This window comes from Cheilinus undulatus, linkage group 2 (assembly GCF_018320785.1).
Source record: "Cheilinus undulatus linkage group 2, ASM1832078v1, whole genome shotgun sequence".
NCBI classification, from domain to species: Eukaryota; Metazoa; Chordata; class Actinopteri; order Labriformes; family Labridae; genus Cheilinus; species Cheilinus undulatus.
The window spans coordinates 32,491,096-32,511,698 of record NC_054866.1 but is presented as its reverse complement, the minus strand read 5'-3'; the positions used below and the strand labels follow the sequence as shown (position 1 = coordinate 32,511,698).

The 20,603-nt window shown below is 41.9% G+C and overlaps 1 protein-coding gene across 2 annotated transcripts; it reads right to left on the bottom strand.

Moving 5' to 3' along the window:
• Window positions 1–416: 416 nt before the first annotated feature.
• Window positions 417–17,991, bottom strand: wdr81 (WD repeat domain 81). Of its 2 annotated transcripts, XM_041801215.1 has the most exons (12): window positions 17,732–17,991; window positions 16,483–16,994; window positions 12,567–16,099; window positions 12,382–12,489; window positions 12,049–12,248; window positions 11,721–11,902; window positions 10,467–10,632; window positions 9,979–10,144; window positions 9,040–9,870; window positions 8,760–8,905; window positions 8,408–8,590; window positions 417–2,258 (listed from the first exon to the last, which is right to left on the bottom strand). In XM_041801215.1, the coding sequence occupies exons 2-12, from the start codon at window positions 16,842–16,844 to the stop codon at window positions 1,932–1,934; spliced, it is 6,204 nt and encodes a 2,067-aa protein (XP_041657149.1). In that variant the 5' UTR covers window positions 16,845–16,994; window positions 17,732–17,991; the 3' UTR covers window positions 417–1,931. The 2 variants fall into 2 exon arrangements, with proteins under 2 accessions (XP_041657149.1, XP_041657158.1); XM_041801224.1 differs by lacking the exon at window positions 417–2,258 and having other exon boundaries at window positions 8,496–8,636.
• Window positions 17,992–20,603: the final 2,612 nt, after the last annotated feature.

Sequence of the window (20,603 nt, the reverse complement as noted above, 5' to 3'; positions counted from 1 at the left end):
TTAAATACTGATCCCACTGCGTGGGAAAACAAATACAAGTTGTTGCCAGCAGTGTTACACACCTGATATCAAAGGACACTGGCCCACATTTCCAAGAAGGCACTGTTTTTTTTATTTTTCCAACTATAGAGAACTGGGCAAACTTGATTGCTTCATCAAAAACTTCAGTTATTTGTTATGATCAAACACAATTCACTTAAAAAAAGAAAGATTACATGAGAAAAGCAAACCTTTTGCTAGTTTGGTTCACCATTCCCAGTAAAAAGAAAAAAAGGTGATATGTTACAGATCACATGACATCTGTCTGCAAACATGCAAGGGGACTTTGTCCAATCTCCACTAGAGTGATTCAACTAAGACCAGAAGGCAGACTGGAAGTCATGATGAATGCAGATGAATGACACAGAACAACCGAATCACAGGAAGCAATTTTTTTATTAATCCAGTTAATAAATAGCTGTTTCAGTGGACTTCTCTGAAAATGCTTTGAGAAATGCTGGAACCATTGTTACCAATTATGCAACTACAAATTTTCCTTCCTTTTTTCTTTTTTACAAAGTTTGTCATTAGATGATTACTGAGCTAAAACTCAAAGTTTACAAAAAACACAAGATATCAAAAAGGTGTAGTACACTTGTCAGAGCATATTAGGCTTTGGGCAAATAATTACAAAATTAGGCAGACTGTTTTACACCATGAAGAAAATCAAATAATGGGTTGAAATTACTGGATGCTAAAAGGCTTAGAAAGTTCAAACAGAATCCGGCTTCATTTGAGGAACAAAAACCTGTTATGTGTTTCAATTTATATTACACATATGGAGCAAGTTAGACTAATTTTTGCTCTTTTTTCTAACCTTTTAAAGTAATTACTCAACATACTCTGATGCAGTAACAAATGTTAAAATAGAAAAATTGTTCAACTTGGCATTGACTGTATCTATGATAGCTTATGTTATCAGAAATGAGCGCTGTATGAGTCTAACTTATGGCAAACCCAATTAAACTGGCATATACCACCAATTGCCAGTATAATGTTGCTACAGGTTCTGACAGCAAAAGCAATAGTCTCTAAACACTGTTTAAAAACTCCCAAGCAAAGTCAAGTAATTTATTAGTGGATAAAAACATTCAGGCTTTAAAATCTGAGTGAGAATCAACTTGTTCCAATTCAGGCCATACTTGTGCAGGAGAATAAAGGCTGTGCATCAGTATACAACTTTAGTAATGTGACAACAACTGAAGCGTCTCCACACTTAGAGGATGCACCGACGCTGTCCATTAAACAGTTCAACCATTAGTGATGTATAAATTATCTATCTATGAAAATCACATTGACTCAAACAAAAACAAATGATTTGATCTACAAATACTGCATAGTTTAATCAGTGCATTTGGATACGCAAGTATGCTAACATAAAGGGAAAAGAAAGTGGAGGCAGATGTATTTTTGGTGTTGTTATGCATCTACTTGGAAAGTGTAAACACTACAGAAGAACCGTGTTTGGTTCCACCTTCCTGAGCACGTCTTCTGATTCATATGTCTGAACAGAATGACTGACCTTGTCAAATGAAAAAATGACCAAGACTAGATCAGAATTCCCCATTATATACTATCTATGCACGTATAGGCTTTTTAAAAAATCATGGGATCTTTTGTACATGATAAATGTTAAGTGCGTTGCACACATTTCCTGTCAATCAAATTTGGTGCAAGATTTAGACATGTGTAGCTTCTACAATGCCTTTGCTTGTGCTGCTTCATTCAAAAAGCATTTCAGAGGAACTGACCAAACTACCTTCTAGTAGAATTGACCTCAAGCTCAAGGGGAGGGACAGAGAGTTCTGACACCTGCCTGTCCTCACCAATAAGACACTTTGGAGGTCACTGTTAAGTGAGTTTAGTGTATCTGGGAGTCATTGATTTTTTCTCTACGCTAATAACCGGATGGCGCCGTTCTCAGAGCCCAGCAGTAAGAGCCTCTTGGTGGGCAGGACTGCCAGGCTGGTCAGAGTGCCGCGGAAGTTCTCTGAGCTCAGCTTTGTGCTGCTAACAGGGCTCAAGGAGATGTCCGCCATGGAGTACACCCCAATCTTGTTAGCCACGGTTCCTGTTACAATCTCTGGGCCGTAAAGGTCAAAGGCATGGATGGGGTCAGACTGAGACTTGTACTGGCGGAGGGGCTTGTTTTCCAGATCTTTCCACACACTGAGTGTGTAGTCAGTGGAGGAGCTGATGACCAGGTTTCCTTCTGCAGCCTGAAACATAAAAAAAAAAAAAAAGAAACAGAAATTTGACTTAATATTCAGATATATCCCAGCCAATGTTGCCAATTCACAATTTTGAACATATCATGTGCAATTTGTTGCAGTGAAAAAGTCCCTGGGAAACTCTTATTGAAATAATAGCAAAGAGTAGCAAAATAATTTGTCGTATTTTTAATATACTATTCATTAATGGTCGGAAATTATTTGTTAATGTTAGGATTACTTTAAAAAGAAGCACAAATATATTCAGACAGTTACATAAGGCCACTGCTTGGAGTTTTGGTTGTATTGTTAACACTGACTCCCTCTAAAGCACAAACAAACCCACGGACCACTAACACAGAACTTTTAGCGGAGAGTTATTTAATTATATTCATTTAACACAAAACTAGGATTAAATACAACACAAAATATGTAGTTAATTTGTTCTTTAGTTTCTCAGCTAAACTTGACAGAGCCACTGATTGATAGATGTAAAGGGGAAGTCTGACCAATATGAATGTACCAATGAGAGCCACAGTAGTCTTTCTAATGAGTAACCTGTGTCCATATTTGCCTAAACTTGTGCCTTTAAAACTAGAGCTACTAGCCTTGACCTAATTTGAGGTTAAATAAAGTTTGCTAATCTTTGTGCTCTGTTGACAACAGATTTGCTGGGTACACCTTTCCCCATCTCTGCACCATTCTGTATCCACATCTCTGCTACGTGTCAAAATAAAAGCCACTTGGCACATTGTCGTATTAAACATAAAGCCACACCTTCTGACTTGAATATATGTGGTGTTGACTGAGACAATTATTAGCTCTTTAGACTAAATCATTGGAAAGTACTTACATGACAAAAAAGCTAAAACTAAACTAACTGCTCAATATATTACAACAGCAAATCTTCTACATTTAGGAGTGTTGTTTAATTTAAACAACAAAGGATGACTTTTGGTGATCCTTCTTTCAACAGGCTCTCAAACATCAAAGGTCAAAAATCAGTCAAATCATCCTCTAAACCACAACCATCAAGCCTGTCTATGTCAGTCATACAGTATGGATATAATGTGGGTTGCTCAGATAAGAAGCAGCAAAGCGAGAGGAAAAGCTTAATGTACAACATTTAGTTTGATTTCCACATGTGGACATGAAAAGAGGCTTGCTCTAGTTACCATAAAGCCAGATAGTGATTAATTTCCACCAGACAGTGGTTTTAATGTAGGAAAGCCATTATTAATACTCTCCACCTCTGACCTCTGCATCTTTTTAAAACGCTGACATATTTTAAAGAAACCCATCAAACACTCATTGAGTCTAAAGTGCATGCAACCGAAAAAGTTAATAGAGTCATGGGGGATTAACCGCCCACAGTACTTGGCTGCAATTTATCAGGCAGAATACAAAGTTTGAGCAGACGCCAATTTTTGGTGACACACGGATTTGACCCATCTTCAGCCCACGTTTCATGTAAACAATGTGACCATAAACAAGTCCCATGCTATTCAGCCAAGTGTTGGGGAAAAACAAAATGAACATTGATACTGAATCTAAGAAGGGTTTATGTAAATTCGTCAACCCAGTTTGATTCAAGTATCCATTTATCACAGGAATTACTCATCTAGCTGGACAAACTGAGCCACTAGGCTCCTGTGTCCATAGCAATTTTTTTGCACTGGTAACGCCCAAAACAAATGTAGTTCAGTATTTTTAGTGCTTCACACACCAGGCTCTAACTATGTATAAGTTGTTTTTTGTTGCTGCACTTATGGGGCTTTTTCATTACATGGGATGGCTCGTCCTGACTTGGTTTGACTCGGCACGGCAGCCCAGTGCAGCAGGGGATTTGCTTTCTCACCATAACTGAGCTACGCATTAGAGGGCGCGTCTAGAGCTGATGATGCAGTGTTTTGTGCCCTCCTCGATCGCTCTACACTCCCTGATCTGAGGGACTTTACGTTGTTTTAAAGCAAAAATCAAACTGTAGACTTACAGCGCTGCCTGACGCTCTTTTCACATTCTCTCTCTCTCTGTTTTTGCAATCAAACAATAATTCACCCTTATCATCAAAAGGAGAGAATTTACCTGCAATAGAGGCTAAAGAACAGTCTTCTGATGAGTGATTTATGTTTCTCTAGATAGAAGAATATGAGCACAATCATATTTCTGGATTGGGCAGTGAGAACTGCATACTTTACAAGTGCCAGTTCATAAATTTAAGGCCGACTCTGCCAGCTTTTGTTCTTAGTAGCAGGGCCGTACGTTTACTTTTTTGCCCATAGCACTGGTGCTACAGAGGTTGACAATCTTGTAGCACAGAACAAAAACCTGTAGCACAATATAGTTTGTTACATCTCTAAAACCAACATGTAATCAAAACATATGCTTAGTAAATGAATGTACTTGAAAACAAGACCAAAACAGCCTAAATTACAGCTCTCATTAATGTCTACCAAAGCAAACAGCCAATCACAGAGACGAGAGACACTGATGGTTCATCTCCACATTCAGACACAAAACAAGAGCAATCTGCTGGAAGCTGACTAACTTTACAGAAGTGTGGTGCTTAAAGATGATTAGAGCAGTATGATATGAAAATCAGACTTTGAGATAGATCAGAGGATCGAATTAGCTCAATTTGTGCTGCTATTTGCTGCTGGATTCCTTTTGTTTGTATTCATCTTTTTTTTTTTTAACTTTAGGCAGGACCAACAGACAGCTGAAGTCTTTTTGTGTTCATTCTTATTACTTTAACTTTAGTGTGTTCTAGAGACTGAAGTATGTTTCTTTGTTCATCCTCAAACTGTGTTTCAAGGACTGAAGTGATAGGTCTAAACTACATTTATATATTGGTATTGATATCAGCTTAATTTAATTTGTAAATATCCCTATATTGTATAAACCCCAATATTGTGCATTCCTAGTCAAACTAAGAAATATAGTAAAGTTTTAGGTTCTTATGTGGGCCTTTTTTAATGGATTTCTTGCAGGCCAATTCAAAAGGACCAAGGGCCACAGTTGGCCCACAGCCCATAGTTTGGACACCTCTTATATATTTACTGATACTCAGGGTAATAGGAAAATATTCCTAACATTAGTAGAAATTAAGTAAACACTGTTAGGGTTTGGTCCATACTGTAGTATCACACTGGGTTCTGATGTTTATAGAGCTAATGTAAATGAACAGACACTCTTTTCTCTCTTACAGTGTAATAATAACATCAGTACTATTCAAAGTTCAAAGGTAATTAAAAAAAACTATCTCCAAGTCACGTTTTTACCCTAACAATACACAAAGTTTATGCAGTGTGGGGCTGCATTAATCTTCTCCTTCATGCTCCTCTCTCTCTCCCCCTCATCTCTCCCTCGTACACTGCTGTCTGTCTGTCCGTGTCATATCAGACCTGCATGCTAAATTCAGACACGTATTGTCTCGTTAACCAAACAGCATCAGCTACGATATTAGTGGAGAAAAGTCCATCGTTTTATACATTAATCTTTAATCAGAAATTAGAGCAGACTGAGCGCTCTGTCCTCTCACTGACAGCCAACTCACTGCGACCGTCTGTGCATACATGGAAAGGACAAGGCTAACAGAGACATAAGCTAGTACACATTTTTAACATCATCCAGCCTACGTGCATTAAAATGAAACTTGGGATTATAGCAGCGCTCCTCTTCAACATAATGACACCTGTACTGCATCTGCCCTGAGCCTGCCCCGTCTGTAAGAGCTGCAGCTGGTCACTCCCTCAGCACTGCGGAGCATGGCCGCTCGCGCTCCAGACACACAGAATTGTGCATGACAAGAGGAAAACAACATTCCGCTTGAGTCTAAAATGTACCAGAAGTAAGAAATAAATGGACTGGGTATGAATTTCAAATCTCAAACCAAAGTGGAGTTAAGTTCTTGGGGCAACAAGTCATACTTAAAGTCTCATCTGGCATTCACACACCTCTCTCACTTTGTCACAACACCTGTGCTATGAGGAGTGAAAACCTCTTAGCACAGACCAATTTTCTCATAGCATTTGCAACATATATGTCACACTGTACAGCCCTGTAGAAGGTGCACAAAAAGTTGAATCTGTGCCTGGTTCGTCCTGATTTCGCTCGTCAGTGTGAGAACTTCAGCTGTGCGGTATAATCAGACAGTAGTATGAGGATGTAAATCTCGAGTTTTGGTCTTGTGTCATAAATGTTTAAGTCGCACAGTGAATGCTGACATTGGACCACTACTGTGACAGAGTTAGACAGCTGGAGCAGAGGCAGGGATAAACGTATCTCCCTGTGGGTCGTGGGCTGAAAATTTATCATCGGGGATGTCAGTAGCAAAAGGGGCAAATCACACTCTGAGAACCACTTTGATGTCAGCACAGCACGCTTGGAGGTGGGGCTGGCTCTCTTTGGCCCTGATCATGAGCAAAGGTATTCGAGTGCAGCTCGGCAAAACTGGTGATGGAAAAGCCAATCAGCATGGCTTGGTTTGGCTCAGTGCAGCCAAAACTCATAGTGTTATCAGGGCATTGTTCATCTTCAGAGAGTTGGATCTTTAAAACTCTGTTTAAGACAATAGTTGTTATTTCTTCACAATTTAGAGGTATAATGTTTAGGTATATTCTAAAAAAACAAGATAGAGGAATTGTTAAGCACAAATTGTGACTGTATGTGTGTTTGTCTTACATTTACATATTTTTCTACATGTTGATGTGTACAGTGAGGGATAGGGGGCTGAAATCTTTAGGTCTAGAGCTGCTACTAATGCCAGGAAATAATTCTTTTTAATTGTTTCTATGATTTCTTGGGGATACTTTGTTGTATAAAGAATAATATTAAGCACACAGAGCTATTTTAAACAGGCCTAATTTTGCTACCAAGAAAAACAGAGGTCTACTTTTGTGGCCTGGTGAAAAAAACCCTAAAATTGAGGGTGTCAGCACTAAAGAAGCTTTTAATGAACACACGTCTTTACTCCTCTGAAAGCACTTGGGTCTTTAAGGGAAATTTTGGTATTTTTGAAGTTTGGTTGTTTAGAGTATGTGGCAATACTAGGGGCCTCCAGAGATTTCAGTGAGCGTTACCTCTTGAAACAGGACATGCTGGAGGAAGTTAGGCTATACAGCGTGGCAGACAGGTACCCTGCCTCTGCATTATTTGGCAAGTCTTAGGTAAAGATGCACTAGAAAGCAATGCTGGCTCAATTGTATGCAATTATGAACATTTTTATAGCGCTTCATTTTTCACACAGAAAGCCACTTTGTTTGGCGCTAATTTGCAATGCCAGCTTCGGCCACCTGCTACAGGCTGGTTAGCAGGAGAGATCCTGAGTAACCTGGTGGTGTAGGTGTGTAAACTGTGAGCCCATGCCCACACAGACAGCTGCTGCTATCACAAATGGGACTTATCAGCACTTTTCCGGACACTTCTGATTGAGGATAGCAGCTCACATATGCCTGCAGTCTGCATCACTCCCCATTCAGAGTTCCCTGCCTTACTGAACGCCAGTGTTTTACATACCATCTCCAACTTTCTGAAGATAAATTGAGAAACAAACCCCAACCAGAAGAGCTGTATGAAAATTTGTCATCCAAGTAAGTTTATGGCCATGGCTTTGAAGGGGCAACACTCACTTAAAGCACTGGATGCTATTGCCACTACTACAGTCAAGTGCCTTATATGAACCCAATTTCAAAAGCACCAGGATACTCCTTAAAAACACACAACCAATCTACTGAAACCAATGTCTATGAATAACAAATGTTATCAGTTGTTTTAATTTGATATCCAATAGATAAATGGTTTTCTGTAGTGACAGAAGATTTAAACTTTAGGGATGCCTAGCTGGCCAACAGCTTGTTCATGTTATTCCCATGGTTGAGTCTGGCTTTGCCATACATGCATTAGCCCTCATCCATTTCTGTCTCCTATTAAAACTTTGTTATCAAAAGAGAGGCAAAGATGGCAACATAATATAAAACAAAACATTTCTTTGTTGTATGAATGACTCATATTGTTAAACCTTCTTGGTATATCATCTTACAATAGTTACATTAGAGTCTTCTTATTGATCGGCTCTGATTCTGAGGAAGATGTTCCCCACTGGCAGTCTTATTGAGTTATACAGATAAAAGCTATATAACCACACACTGTCAGCATACCTTCATTTGAAGAATATCTCCCTCATGAGCCGGCCATCCCTTTAGAACGAGTCCGGTGCGCGCATCTAGCAGAACAATGAAGCCAGATGAGAAACCTGCAGCCACGGTGCGCCCCGAGGGGCTCACTGCCAGGTAGCGGATGAGTCCAGCGCTCACATTGTTGTATGCCAGACGGAATTCATGCTGGGGACACAGGGGAAGATTTGTCAACGTCAGGGCTGCTATAACTCTATAGTGAAGGAATGGGGTAAAAAAAAGTGCTTCAGTTTTGTAAATCACAGTAATCAGTGTCAATTAGCATGTTATATGGATTGGATCTCTACAGAATGAGCTTGCTAAGTGAAATTACAACCTGCAATCCTGGTTTGCGAGGATCAATAAAGCGAAGCACAGAATCTGCACTGCCAAACACAACACTGCAATGTGGCGCTGGCATGGTGGTGACAGCTGTGATGGGATTCTTTCCGTCCACAGCTTCATATGAGCGGATCTGCTTGCCTGCAGACAATAGAGTTGTTACAGAGAACAGAAGTAATTCTGATCCAAATATATATTTCTTAGTAACCTTCAGATAATAGTTTTTTAAATGTTCTCATAAGGATCTTAAATGCTTTATGCTTGATTTATCTTACCTGTATACTGGTCCCAGAGGTGCACAGTGCCATCACAGCTCACCACCTCCTGTGAAGCCTCCAGCTGTCCAACATAAAAGACTGATTTTCGATGGTCATTATACGTCAGCCTGGGCTCCACCTCCTGCGTTCCATCACCATGGTTATATAGGGGCCAAAGCTTCACAGTCTTGTCTTTACTACCTGAGAGGAAGTAATCCTCCCCTGCCAGCGGTGCCAAACACTTAGTGGTGCCTGAGTGACCCAGAAAGCTCTGCAGTCGAATCTGGTGAAAGTGGAAATGTGGATCCTGCTGGTTGAGGCCAATCTCATACTGCCAGTAGGCCAGCCAATTTCCTTGAAGGGAACGACCACTGCGAGGGAGCTCCTGCTTCAGGGCGCTGTCCTCTGGAGTGGGGTCTGTCACCCAGGAGGAGGAAAAGGATGCTGCGCCCACAGATGGAGTGGTGAAGGTGGAGGATGTGGTGATAATTGGGGTGATGTGGCTGGACCGTCCCCAAGAGCCAGCCAGGCCCAAGGTCGAACTACCATCAAAATCAGCATCCCTGGACACTTGGATACGGTTTCCTACAAGGTGGCTCCCAAACGTGCCTGATTCAGGGAGTGAGTCTCCCAGCTGGATGGAGTTAGTAGAAGGTGAAGGGAATGGGCTTCCACCCACACGTCGACCAAAGACAGATGAGAGACCCACAGAGGAGGGAGGGAGGTCTACCTTAGAAGCTGCAGTCAGATTTGTACCTGGGCTCACTTGACTCACACTCTGATGATAAGACTGAGCTAACTGCCACACCAGCTCGTGGTTTGGCACCAGTTTTCTGATCGCCACATCACCTAAAGAATCACAAAGGAGCATAGCTTGAACCACTGAAGAGTAAAAACATAAGGAAGATTACTGATCCCTACAGCCAAACAAGGTATTTTGTTTTAGGGTTTTCATACCTATGAGGCAGTAGAAAGGGATGTAAGAGGCGTGGGCCATCTCAGGGTTAAACACAGTCTGCAGCTCCTCCAGGACTCCCAATTCATAGGTTGCATTTGACCCTTCAGGAGTGCGGACATCTACAACCGTGACCTCTCCAACCATCCTGTGAGGGGCGCCATCAAGCTACAGTGCAAAAAAAAAAGGCACATGAGCAGAATAGTGTGTTTAGGTGTAAGAAATAGGTACAACTACATGAAGAAACTTCTACATTTTCTCATGCAACAACAAAAACAAAGCAATGCACTCTCTTTGACAGGGAGACAGTTCCTTTTCCAAGTTCCTTTCACCTATCATTTTTATCCATATTTCTATCTGCCTTTGTGTTATTTGTTTTTGCAAAGCTCTTTGTGACAGATCCGGTAGGTGAAAGCATTCTAGAAATAAACTTGGCATGGCGCTTGTCAGTCTTTGTGTTTTGTGTATTTTTGGGTTTGTGTGTGCATACCTGGGGCTGCAGAGAATGCAACAGAGAGAAAACAGCAAAGAACCGACGCAGAGTGTCAGCCATATGCTGTTGCACCATCTCCCTCCCAATGCGCAGACAGATGAGGGCCATCAGGCTGAGAGTCTTGAGACAGACAGCAGTGCGAGTCTGCACCCCACTGGGGAACCTGGGTACAGCAGAGTGGGTACAGCCAAGTGGAGGGTGAATGACAAATCTATTGCAGCAGTTTCTATTATTACATGTTTCAGTACAAGAGGAGGATGATATTAAAATTTAAAATCTAGAGATGCTTTAAACAGGGTGTATACAGAAAATCTGGCATTAGATATAATATTTTTTAAGATTGTTTCTAAGACTATCCTCATATTTCTTAAGACCTATGGCATCTTCAATTTCTAACCAGTTACATTAATGACACAGTTATCGGTCATGTGTATGTTCTGTACTGAGGGTAGGACAAAATGAGACAATATAGAATAGGAAATGTATTAAGTATTTTAACTGTAGTATGCAAATTAAACTTTCTTGGAGCGTTGTGAGGTTGGACTGAGGAAAAAAGAACTCGGTACAATAAGGTAGCTGAATGGAAGGTCTTGTTTTAAACTTAAGTGGTCTAAAATTAGTTACTACAATCTAGAAGAACCTATCTACAAGTACTACAGTTAAAACCAAAAGGCTGAACAGCCTACCAATAGGTTTTAAGAAAAAAAATGCAAGGTATAAATGCCCATTTCCAGATCCTAAAGATCTTTAATTCTGATTTTCAAGCATTGATATCAATGAATGATCACTTTACTGTTGCAGATGATCAGTCATAGTTAAAAATAACTGAGATGTATTAATTTCATTTGAATTTTTCTCCATTAGTCTGGGAAGAAATCAGGTCAGATCTGGCAGCCTTTCAAAAAATCTCATATGTGATTAAATATAAATATAAAAGACAAAAGAAGAAAAACTACTCTTCAAACTCTTTAGATAAACCGGCTATAAGAAAAAAAAAGAAGCTACAACATGTAAGACCTAATAGTCTTTCATATAAAACTTTTTACACCTTTTTTAACGCCTTGATTTTGACTAAATTGGCTCATTAATATTTTTATACCTTTTAAGACCCCATGGACTCCCTGTAAAATGTCTGATAAAACAAAGTGTCTGCAGAGCTCTGGGAAGTTACTTTGCTTGGAAGTCAAGCATTGTAAGAAGCTATGCATCTACAAAAGTGTATAGCATGCGAGTGGTTGGATGTGTATTTACCCCATGCGTGGAGTGGTGAGCAAGTCAAGTAGAGGCAGAAGCACATCCTGATTGATCTTCATCAGCATGTCCATTAGGGTGGCATCAGAGAGAAAGACAATAATCTTCTGAGTAAGTGCAACGGCTCCAAGCAGACTGGCCTCCTTACGTGTGTTAAGACGCTGAGAAGAAGGTGGAGAGACCTGGAACAAACGTTTTCGAAACAATCTTAGACATTTAATTGAGATTTAAAAAGTCTTAAGTACACCTGTCATTTTGTTACAAAAAATGGTTTAATATGCCTGATACGATTTTATGTACGAGTGCATTTGCCGTTTATCAAGTTTACCAGATATCCAATATAAGGCAGGTACTGGTAAGTGAGCACAGGCTCTCCATAGAGCTGAGCTATGTAGATGAGACACTCCAACACAGGCCCTGCTGTCTGGTCACCAACTACAGGTTTCTTCTCGTAAACACTGCCCAATCCCACACTTTCCAGACTGCTGTCCTCTATTGAAGAGGTGACAAACTGATGTTTTTCAGGCCCTACAGAAACACATAAAAAGGATAAGTGCTGAAGAAAACAAGAAGCAACACATACAACACCCTAAACAGAAAGACAGACAGATGGATACTATAGCATGGTATCTCTATAAAGAGAATTTATAAGTGTACGTACCAATGTAACAATTTGTGAGCAATCGCAACAAATTTCTGGCCACGTATCGAGATGTCACAGTTGGTCCAAGCTTTGCCGAAAGCCACCGTACCGTTTTGCAGACTGTATCTGTATGTGGAGACATGATTTAAAGCATTAGTCACCATCAGAAAATAATTATAAGAGAAGGTTGATCAGTCACTCACCCAAAAGAATCTTTTGCTCTTTCTCCTCAGAATCATCAGAAGGACCGTGATCTTCCTCATCCTGCACTTCCACAGTGTCTTTCTCCATCTCCTCCAGTTCCATTCCATTCACAAAATCGCCTTCAAGAGTGGCTACAGTGTCTATTGTGCAAGCAGAGAGAGTGAGCTCCAGGTTGTGAACAGGAGGATCATCTGTCTCGTCTTTACCCTCATTAGTCTCAGTCACCTCTTCTTCCTCCAGCTCTCCACCCTCCTCTCCCTCACTGGCCTGTTTGAGGTCCTGGCTGCTGTCAGCTGACTTAAGACTGGCACGATCCCTCATTGAGTCTCCGTCACCCAGTGACAGCTCACTTGTGCTGCTTTTGTCACTAAGTTTCCCCACACTTAGAGACTCCTGGTCTTGCTCCTTGGCTGCGGAGTTCTGGCTCTGCTGTTTCCCAGCAGCCACTCCTGTTCCGTTGTTGACATAAAACCCATTCTGAAAGTCCTCTGCCTCTGTGAGAAACACTTGGTCACTGAGACTGATGCCAGAGGAGTAATCGACCAGTCCTGTGTCTCCCACCACCCCGACTCCTCCACTGGCTCCGCTGCTGCCTCCAATTGCCCCACTGACAGACCCCGAGGATGACCGCTGCTCGCCGCACTGAAAGTCGTCTTCTTCTTCCTCTCCAAGATTACACGTGCCTCCCCTCAAGCCTTTACAAGCTTCCCCGCCAGAGTCTGAGCTGCAGCTTTCAAAGCCAGTAATGACTTGTAGCACATGGGGGAGCAGGCTAGACAGAAAGGCTTGGAGGCCGAGTCGTACAATGAGCTGCAAAATGAAACAGTCTGTGTAGAGATAGAAACGTCCTCGCAGGCAGTGGGGGTTCTCATAAACATTGATCAGTGGCTTCAATAAGTACTTGCTTGCATTTCTAGGGCCAAGCACTCTAGAAATGGGCTCAAAAAGGTACCAAGCAGCATAGACAGCTGTGTACTCCTCGAGCATTAGGGCCAGAATGAAGGGCAAGAGAATCTCAAGACCCTCAGCTGTGATGTTGCCACGCAACAGTGTCTCAAGTTGCTGCCACAGGTGAAAGACGACATCTCTTCCTTGATAACTGCATGTAGTCTCCATTTTTGCATGGTAGGAAAAGATGAAATTATGAAGTGGTGCAAAGTAGGAAGGGAAAGGAAAGGGGGTGATGATCGAATTCAATAGCTGGCAGGGGTTTGGAGGAGGCAAGCCGTCACGAATAGGGTCATACTTGAAAAGTAGAGGACGTGGGCAATCTGGCACTTCTCTATGTGCTGTTCCAGAGTGCTTCTCCATTAGCAGCAGTGTCTCCAGAGCATGATGCAAACACAGAGGCACATCACGGAGGCTGGCAGAGCAGAGCTTCATAACTGCTTGGAAACGCTGTCTGAGGGGGTTTCCGGGTTTGACTCCCCGCAGTTTACAAGAATAGAATATCTCAGCAATGAGAACACCAAGGGCCTGCATGTCTCTTTGGTAGAGCTGTGTGAGAGAGGGTAGAGATTCAATTATCGCACTGTCTCTCATGAAGTCACTGGATACTTCAGCGTGCAGACTCTTTACCAGGAAATTGTTCAATTTCTCCAGCTCCTCCAAAGGCTGCAATGGGTTGAACCCCTCAGGGAGGCTGATTTTGATTTCATCTGCATTGCTGGCAGCCACACTTCCCTCTCCGTGCTTTTTGTTTGTCGGCCCCCCTCTTTGTAACATGGCACTGCGTAAACCTGGCCCTAAGCCGCTTGCTAAATCACCAGGGAATGAACTTGGGGATTGTGATACAATAAGTGCTGTGTGCTCTCCTCCTGTTTTCCCCCCAGCAGTACTGACTGGCAGTGGCACAGAACAGGATACAGAAGACGTTAATGAGTCCAGGGCTTCCATACCTTGTTCAAGCTCTTCCTCCCTGTCTACCATGGTCCAGCCGCTGGACTCGCACCCTGTGGACTCTGGCACCATCCCATCCACAGAGTCAGCCACAGTGTTGATTTGAGGGAAGTGTAAAGAAGGCACATTAAGAGCAGCAAGACCAAGGAGAGGAGGTTCTGCTGGGGCATACTGGGAAGAGGATAAACGGGGTGGGTGGGGCTGGTCAAACAGTTGAACTACACCATAGGTAGTCAGATTGGTGTGGTTATCAACCAGGTGGAGGCACACATTCTTGGCCTTGACAGCCTCTTTACCAGAGAGTTTGTAGCCAAATGTGAGATCAATCCAGTGATGCAAATGCTGGGACACCTCTCTGCTCTCTAAAAGGCGTCGATGGACCTCTATAAATTCCTCGCATGACTTGCACCAGGAAGGCACATCCAGGTCTGGCATATCGGGGTGGATTGAGCGAAAAATAGAGGGATCTGTGTAGAACTCTGGAATGCACTCATCAGGGCTCCAGCTCTGCATGCGCTCCATACTGGCCGGGTACTCATTAGGCTCCCACTGGGATCTAACGTGACTGCACAACACTGACTTGGGTGTCTGCCTGGCTTTGTAGACATAGTATGTGATGTCAGAGAGCACATCAGATATGTGATGAGGTACATGGAGATGCTCTGGCTGTCCAGTGCCACCAGCACCTACAGAGCCACTGAGGTCTCCTCCAACACCACCTCCACCAACTCCATTACCCACTGCAGCCGCCAAAGCCTCTTTGGTCATCTCGTATGTGAAGTCCAGCTGTTTATCTCCCTTTGTGAGCCTGAACTTTGACCTCCTGAGGTCCCGGAACTTACCAAATGGCACAGTGAAGTCCACCACCCAAGGCAGCACTGGGTGATAATTGGGGTCTCCTTCTCGTCGTCCTGCCAACCTGTTCAGCTCCATCAAGTATCGGAAGTTACTGACTCGGCCATGGACCCAGTCCAGAACCAATGTCTTGAGCTCATCAAAACAATCATTGCAAAGTCGTTTGTTCTCTTGGCTCATACAGGAAGTGTCACTTGGCATGACACTTTTTGGCACTTGTCTGCCAGTAGCATCACGGTTTGCATCCCCTTCTGCTCCCAGATCCTCATAATGGGTTAGGTTAAGCTTCAGTCGGCTGCAGAGCTGCTCATCTACTGCTATGTCCTGCAGGGAGAGCTCTCCACAAGATAGACCAGCTGCATGACACGCCTGCAGAGCTATAAGTGACTGGTAGAGAATGAACAACACTTTGGCATGGCTGTTGGCGAGCTTGGCTGGGCTGAAGGACACAATGTCATGAAGTGAATACTGAGTGTAAGGTAAAATTACATAGAGCATCTCTGCTGTCTCCAGCAGACACTCTGCAGGTAGAACATTGGGACACAGATGGTTTGACTGGGACTTAGAAATGCAAGATGAACTGGATGGCAAGTAGTTTTCCTTCTCCTTCTCTTTGGCTGGAGAAAGGGATGGTGAAACTCTGTCAGGTGAGATGAATGTGGAATTGAAAAGCTTCTGCAGAGCATGACGGACTGCATCTACAGCTGGCGTGTGCATCTGCTCATTAGGTCCTGCATATGTCTGCACAAGTTTGTGATGAGCATCCCGCCACAGATTCCTGAAAGAGGATAAAAAAAGGGAAAAAATAGCAAATAAGACTGCAAGCCAGAGCTTTTAGTGACAACTTATCTGAGAGTAATACTTCTAAATAACTAATAATAATTAAACTAAATCAATGCTTCAGTTTACTTCAGTATGTAACAATACTAGGTGAGATAAAGAAAAGTTGCCCTTACCATAGCAAGTAAGAATGATCTAGCAAAAATATAACTGCCGTGGAAAACAATAATTCAAACAAAAACAGGGATCCACCCATAGTAGCTCTAGTTGATTTATAGGATCATCTTCGAAACAGGATGTTTTACTTTAGTATAGCTTTAGCAGACACATAATGTGGCAATCACAGGCAAATTCAACTGCAGACCGTTACTTTTATACTACCTGACATTGTGGTGCGACAAACACTGCATGGTTTTGACATAGGAATCCTGTGGCATGAACTCCATCAGTTGATGACAAGGATCTCTGGCCAATCTGTAGCTCAGCTTGCTTTTCCTGAGACCCTGAATGCAAACTCGTGTCCATCCAGGAGGCAACTTTGCCTGGGAACACTGAAGGTATGTGTGAATTTCAGCCTCACTGTTGCTGTCAAAGCGGGCACAGCGCAAGACCCTCCTCTCCCTCAGGCCCATCACCCAGCGTGTTGGAACGATGGCTATGAGCTCTCTGGGACGGGGACCTGGGCCTTGCTGCCGTTGGTCAACCCCCAAGTCTCTCTCAACCGCTTGCATCAGCCAATCCATGGTGTGTCTTGAATTTCTATTAGAGTCCTATAACGTCCTGATGTACAGCTCACCGTCTTCCACCAGGATGGCTTTCAGACATTCATGGAGAAATAAATCAAAGCCATCAAGGAAGTCCTAACCACGCCTTCAGTCTGTTCCTCTGAGAAACTGAAAACCAAAATTGGACGATTAGATTAACACCTGCACTGGCAACTGATAAAAATCAATGTGTGATGTGATGTTTGTGAATGCACATGACTTCTTGTCCTTCCTTAATTCCCTGAAGTTTGAGCTCAGCTCAGCTCACATGACTGAACTACCTCTGCACCATCAACACAGCTACTCTACCCTCTGGTGGAGAGTTGGCAGAATACCTTAAATTCTAAGTTAATGTTCTACTGTTTAACTTTAACAATAAAAATGCTCGTTATAACGACATGTAAAATCTTTGACTCATGTCGAGGACTTCAAGGTACTGGTAAGATAGTTTAAGTAGTAAAGGTAGGCTAAACTGCCAACCAAGTTAGCGGTTAAGAAGAGATAACATCCAAGAAACAACAATGACAAATGTAAAGCGTCTCCTCAACGACTGACGACATTAAACAAAGCATGTAAGTGTTACTCGGTAGTAGACCGACTACTTTGCGCTTAAATGTCAAAGCAGTGGGAGTATTTTGGTATAATAACACATCTGTTAAACTAAAAACAACTTCATGCTATCAGTTAGCTTAGCAAAGTGACAAACGTTACGTTACTTAATGCATGCTAGCAAAGCTCTCATGTAATAGCAAATGCCGTTGTCACAACGCCCTATCAGAGCGGCCATGCAAGCTAAATACCACTCAATTGTAATTAAAGACAAACAACAGCTGGAAACACCGTTTACAGCTCAATGTTCAGCTCACCTCTCACACTTGTAGCAGTTGACAGCTAGGCTAGCATCAAGCTAACGATGCTCGGCTTAACGCATGATGAGTTTGTACTACATGTCTTTATACAACGTGCACATCCAGCGGGGAACTTCCACAGTTAAGTACATGCTCCATTTTCTGAGGTTTAATGAAGCGTGTCAGCAAACAGACGGCTCTCGGTCAGAGGATGCTGTTTTGTTCTGTGCTACTTGGAGCCATGTTTAAGAAACGACACCTCACGTGACACAACACCAGCTCCATCTCATGTGATTTCTGCTGCTGCAGCAGCTGCCAGACAGACACGACCACTTCCTCAATGAGCTGCGGTCAACAAAACTACACGGTTTATGGTGGCTGGGTGATAAAGCAGAAGAGGACAGAAGACTCTACAGTAAATGTAGCAGGAACTACTATGAACACTGTGAAACAAGAGATATGTAAGCTGGTAGATCGTTTAATTCAACTGTAGAGCTGGTGACCCAGCCTTAACCCAGAAATCTAAGGACAGCAAAGTTTCTATGGTTGTCATTGTGTTTCCTGTTACTTCATTTTTCACAGCAAATCTTTTATTGTGGGTGTGACTATGATTAAAATAGACTCCAACAGACTTCTACATCTGATTATCTAACTAATAAACACGTTGCTATAATTAGAAATTTTGCTGGTACTTTTATTTTTTTGTCTTGTTTATATTTTGATTTTATTACTTGCTATTATATTTTATTTCTAGTCTTATTTATCACTTATTTCATGTGCATTCCCATATATTTCGTTAACACAGTAACTCAAATCTCCATGGGACTTGGTAACCAGAGGATCACTGGTTCAAGTCCTGGTACAGACCAAATGGATAATGGGAATGGGCACTGGTGACACTTCCTCAGCACAGCTTAAATGTCCTTGAGCAAGGCACCCAACTGCTTTGGCACTTTGTGTGCAGTACCTTCACTCTGATATCTTTCCCTTTGTGTGTGCATGTATTTATGTATTCCTGGCCAATGGGTGTCCAACGTGCCAAAAAATAGAGAAATATGAAATTACCCCCCACAGATTGGTAAAATGTGTTGTCGTCTTCTTCTGCTTTAGTGTTTAGTGTGTAAGTCACTGATCATCAACTGGTGGCCCAGGGGCCATATCAGCCCCCCAAAGCTTCCTGTCTGGCCCCGTCCTTTGGCTTTAAATGTGTGCAGCTGTTAAATCCATCCCACAAAAAAAAATCAATATTAAAATAGTTTTAGAATGACTTTATATTTGATCTGTTTTTTTTACAGAAACTTACAGTCATAATTAGTAGATATTCAAAAAAGGGTTAAGGTTGGCAGATGTGCTGCAAAAATGACCAGATAAAGTGGTGAAAAGGGGTTAGAGCGTATCAAAAATGGGTGATAAGTGGCAAAATGGGTTGTGGAGTGGCAAAAAGGGACAAAAACTGGCAGAAAATGTTGTGAAAAGAGGTTAAGTAGGGCAAAAATTGGTAAAAGAGGAAAAAAGGGGGCAAAAAGTATAAAAATTGGTTGCAAATGACAAAAATACAACAAAAAACATAACAAAAGTGGTTTAAAAGTGGCAAAAATAGAAGAAAAGTGGCAAAAATTGATTTAAAAAAGTGGCACAAAGAGGATAAACATGCAGGAAAAGTGGTTTGAAAGGGGTTAGAATCTTGCAAAACTGGGTTAAAGAGGCACAAAGGGGTTTAAAGTGTCAAAAATGAGTAAACACAAGTACTTAATCACATTTAGGGGGGCCCATTCTCTTAGATTTTCAGGGGCCCAACCAATTCTCTTGTCAGGCCTGTCTCCTTGTGGCCTGCTGCATTATAGATAATAGGGCTAGATCTCACTGGTAATGAAAATACAAATACTACAATAATATTTCAATCAGAGCAAAATATTTATTTAATTTTTGTGTATGTGAAAGTCCAGCCCCCTGAGTTTCTGGCCCTTGTGCAAATGTACTTGATGACCCCTGGTGTAAGTTATCTAATTTAAGGAGCAGTTAATTATTGCATACCTCCCAAACATGCATTCCTCAGTTTGAGTCTAAATTGGTCTTTTCAGTTTGGTCTTTATCACTGTATGTAATCTAAGTCACCTCCACAAGGTGGCACTATGTCTGTCATTTCACAGACTAATCTTTCAGCAGTCTCCTGCAGACAAACTGTATACATGATGTTAATTACCAGTCTTTGAGCTGTATTTTGCTTGAGTGTCTCCAACTTTGTCTCAGTTGCTTAAGATATCCATAAAACAAACAGGAGGGAGACCTATGTTTGCTCCTGTTCTGGTTTTATACACAGTGGTGATGTCATGTGGGTATGGTATGACTGATGGCTAGGAGCCAAACATGCAGCATTGAAATCTGGACATATGCCATTACAAAGCTTTACTTTGTACTTTTTTGCCAGTTTACACTCAACTTGGACATTTCAGTAGTTTTTAGTTGAACAGCCTCTCGGTACAATGATCCCCTCTGGTTATGTGAATGGTATGTATAGATAACATATCTTGTCAAAGGCCTAACAAATGGTATTTTAAATACTTTTATATTTGGATGTTTTGGAGGCATAGACTGCAAACAAAAAATGATTATTTTGGAAGGGAGTCAAACATCGAAGGTAAACTGCATGATTTTAAAGTACTTGAAATTACTGCACATTCATCAAATGGATAGTCCTGAGTGCGTCACCTTTTGCACGTGTTCAGTATTGGTTTAAGTTAAGTCTTCGGAGCATGTTAAAATCCCACACTGGGTCATAGATTCACAATTACAGGGACTCAAATTAAAAGCTTCCCTAGCTCTGCATACCACCAATGCAGCATAATTACCATCAGTACTTTCACAGAGAGGATACAGCTGAAGAACATGA

What these genes read in the sequence shown, in the direction of transcription:
- wdr81 (XM_041801215.1), bottom strand. Translation starts at nt 16,844, where the DNA reads ATGGATTGGCTGATGCAAGCGGTTGAGAGAGACTTGGGGGTTGACCAA. An exon ending in CTCACCACTCCACGCATGGG is followed by an intron (nt 10,633 to 11,720) that starts GTAAATACACAT and finishes TGCTGTACCCAG; the next exon opens with GTTCCCCAGTGGGGTGCAGA. An exon ending in CTCGCAAACCAGGATTGCAG is followed by an intron (nt 8,591 to 8,759) that starts GTTGTAATTTCA and finishes CTGTGTCCCCAG; the next exon opens with CATGAATTCCGTCTGGCATA.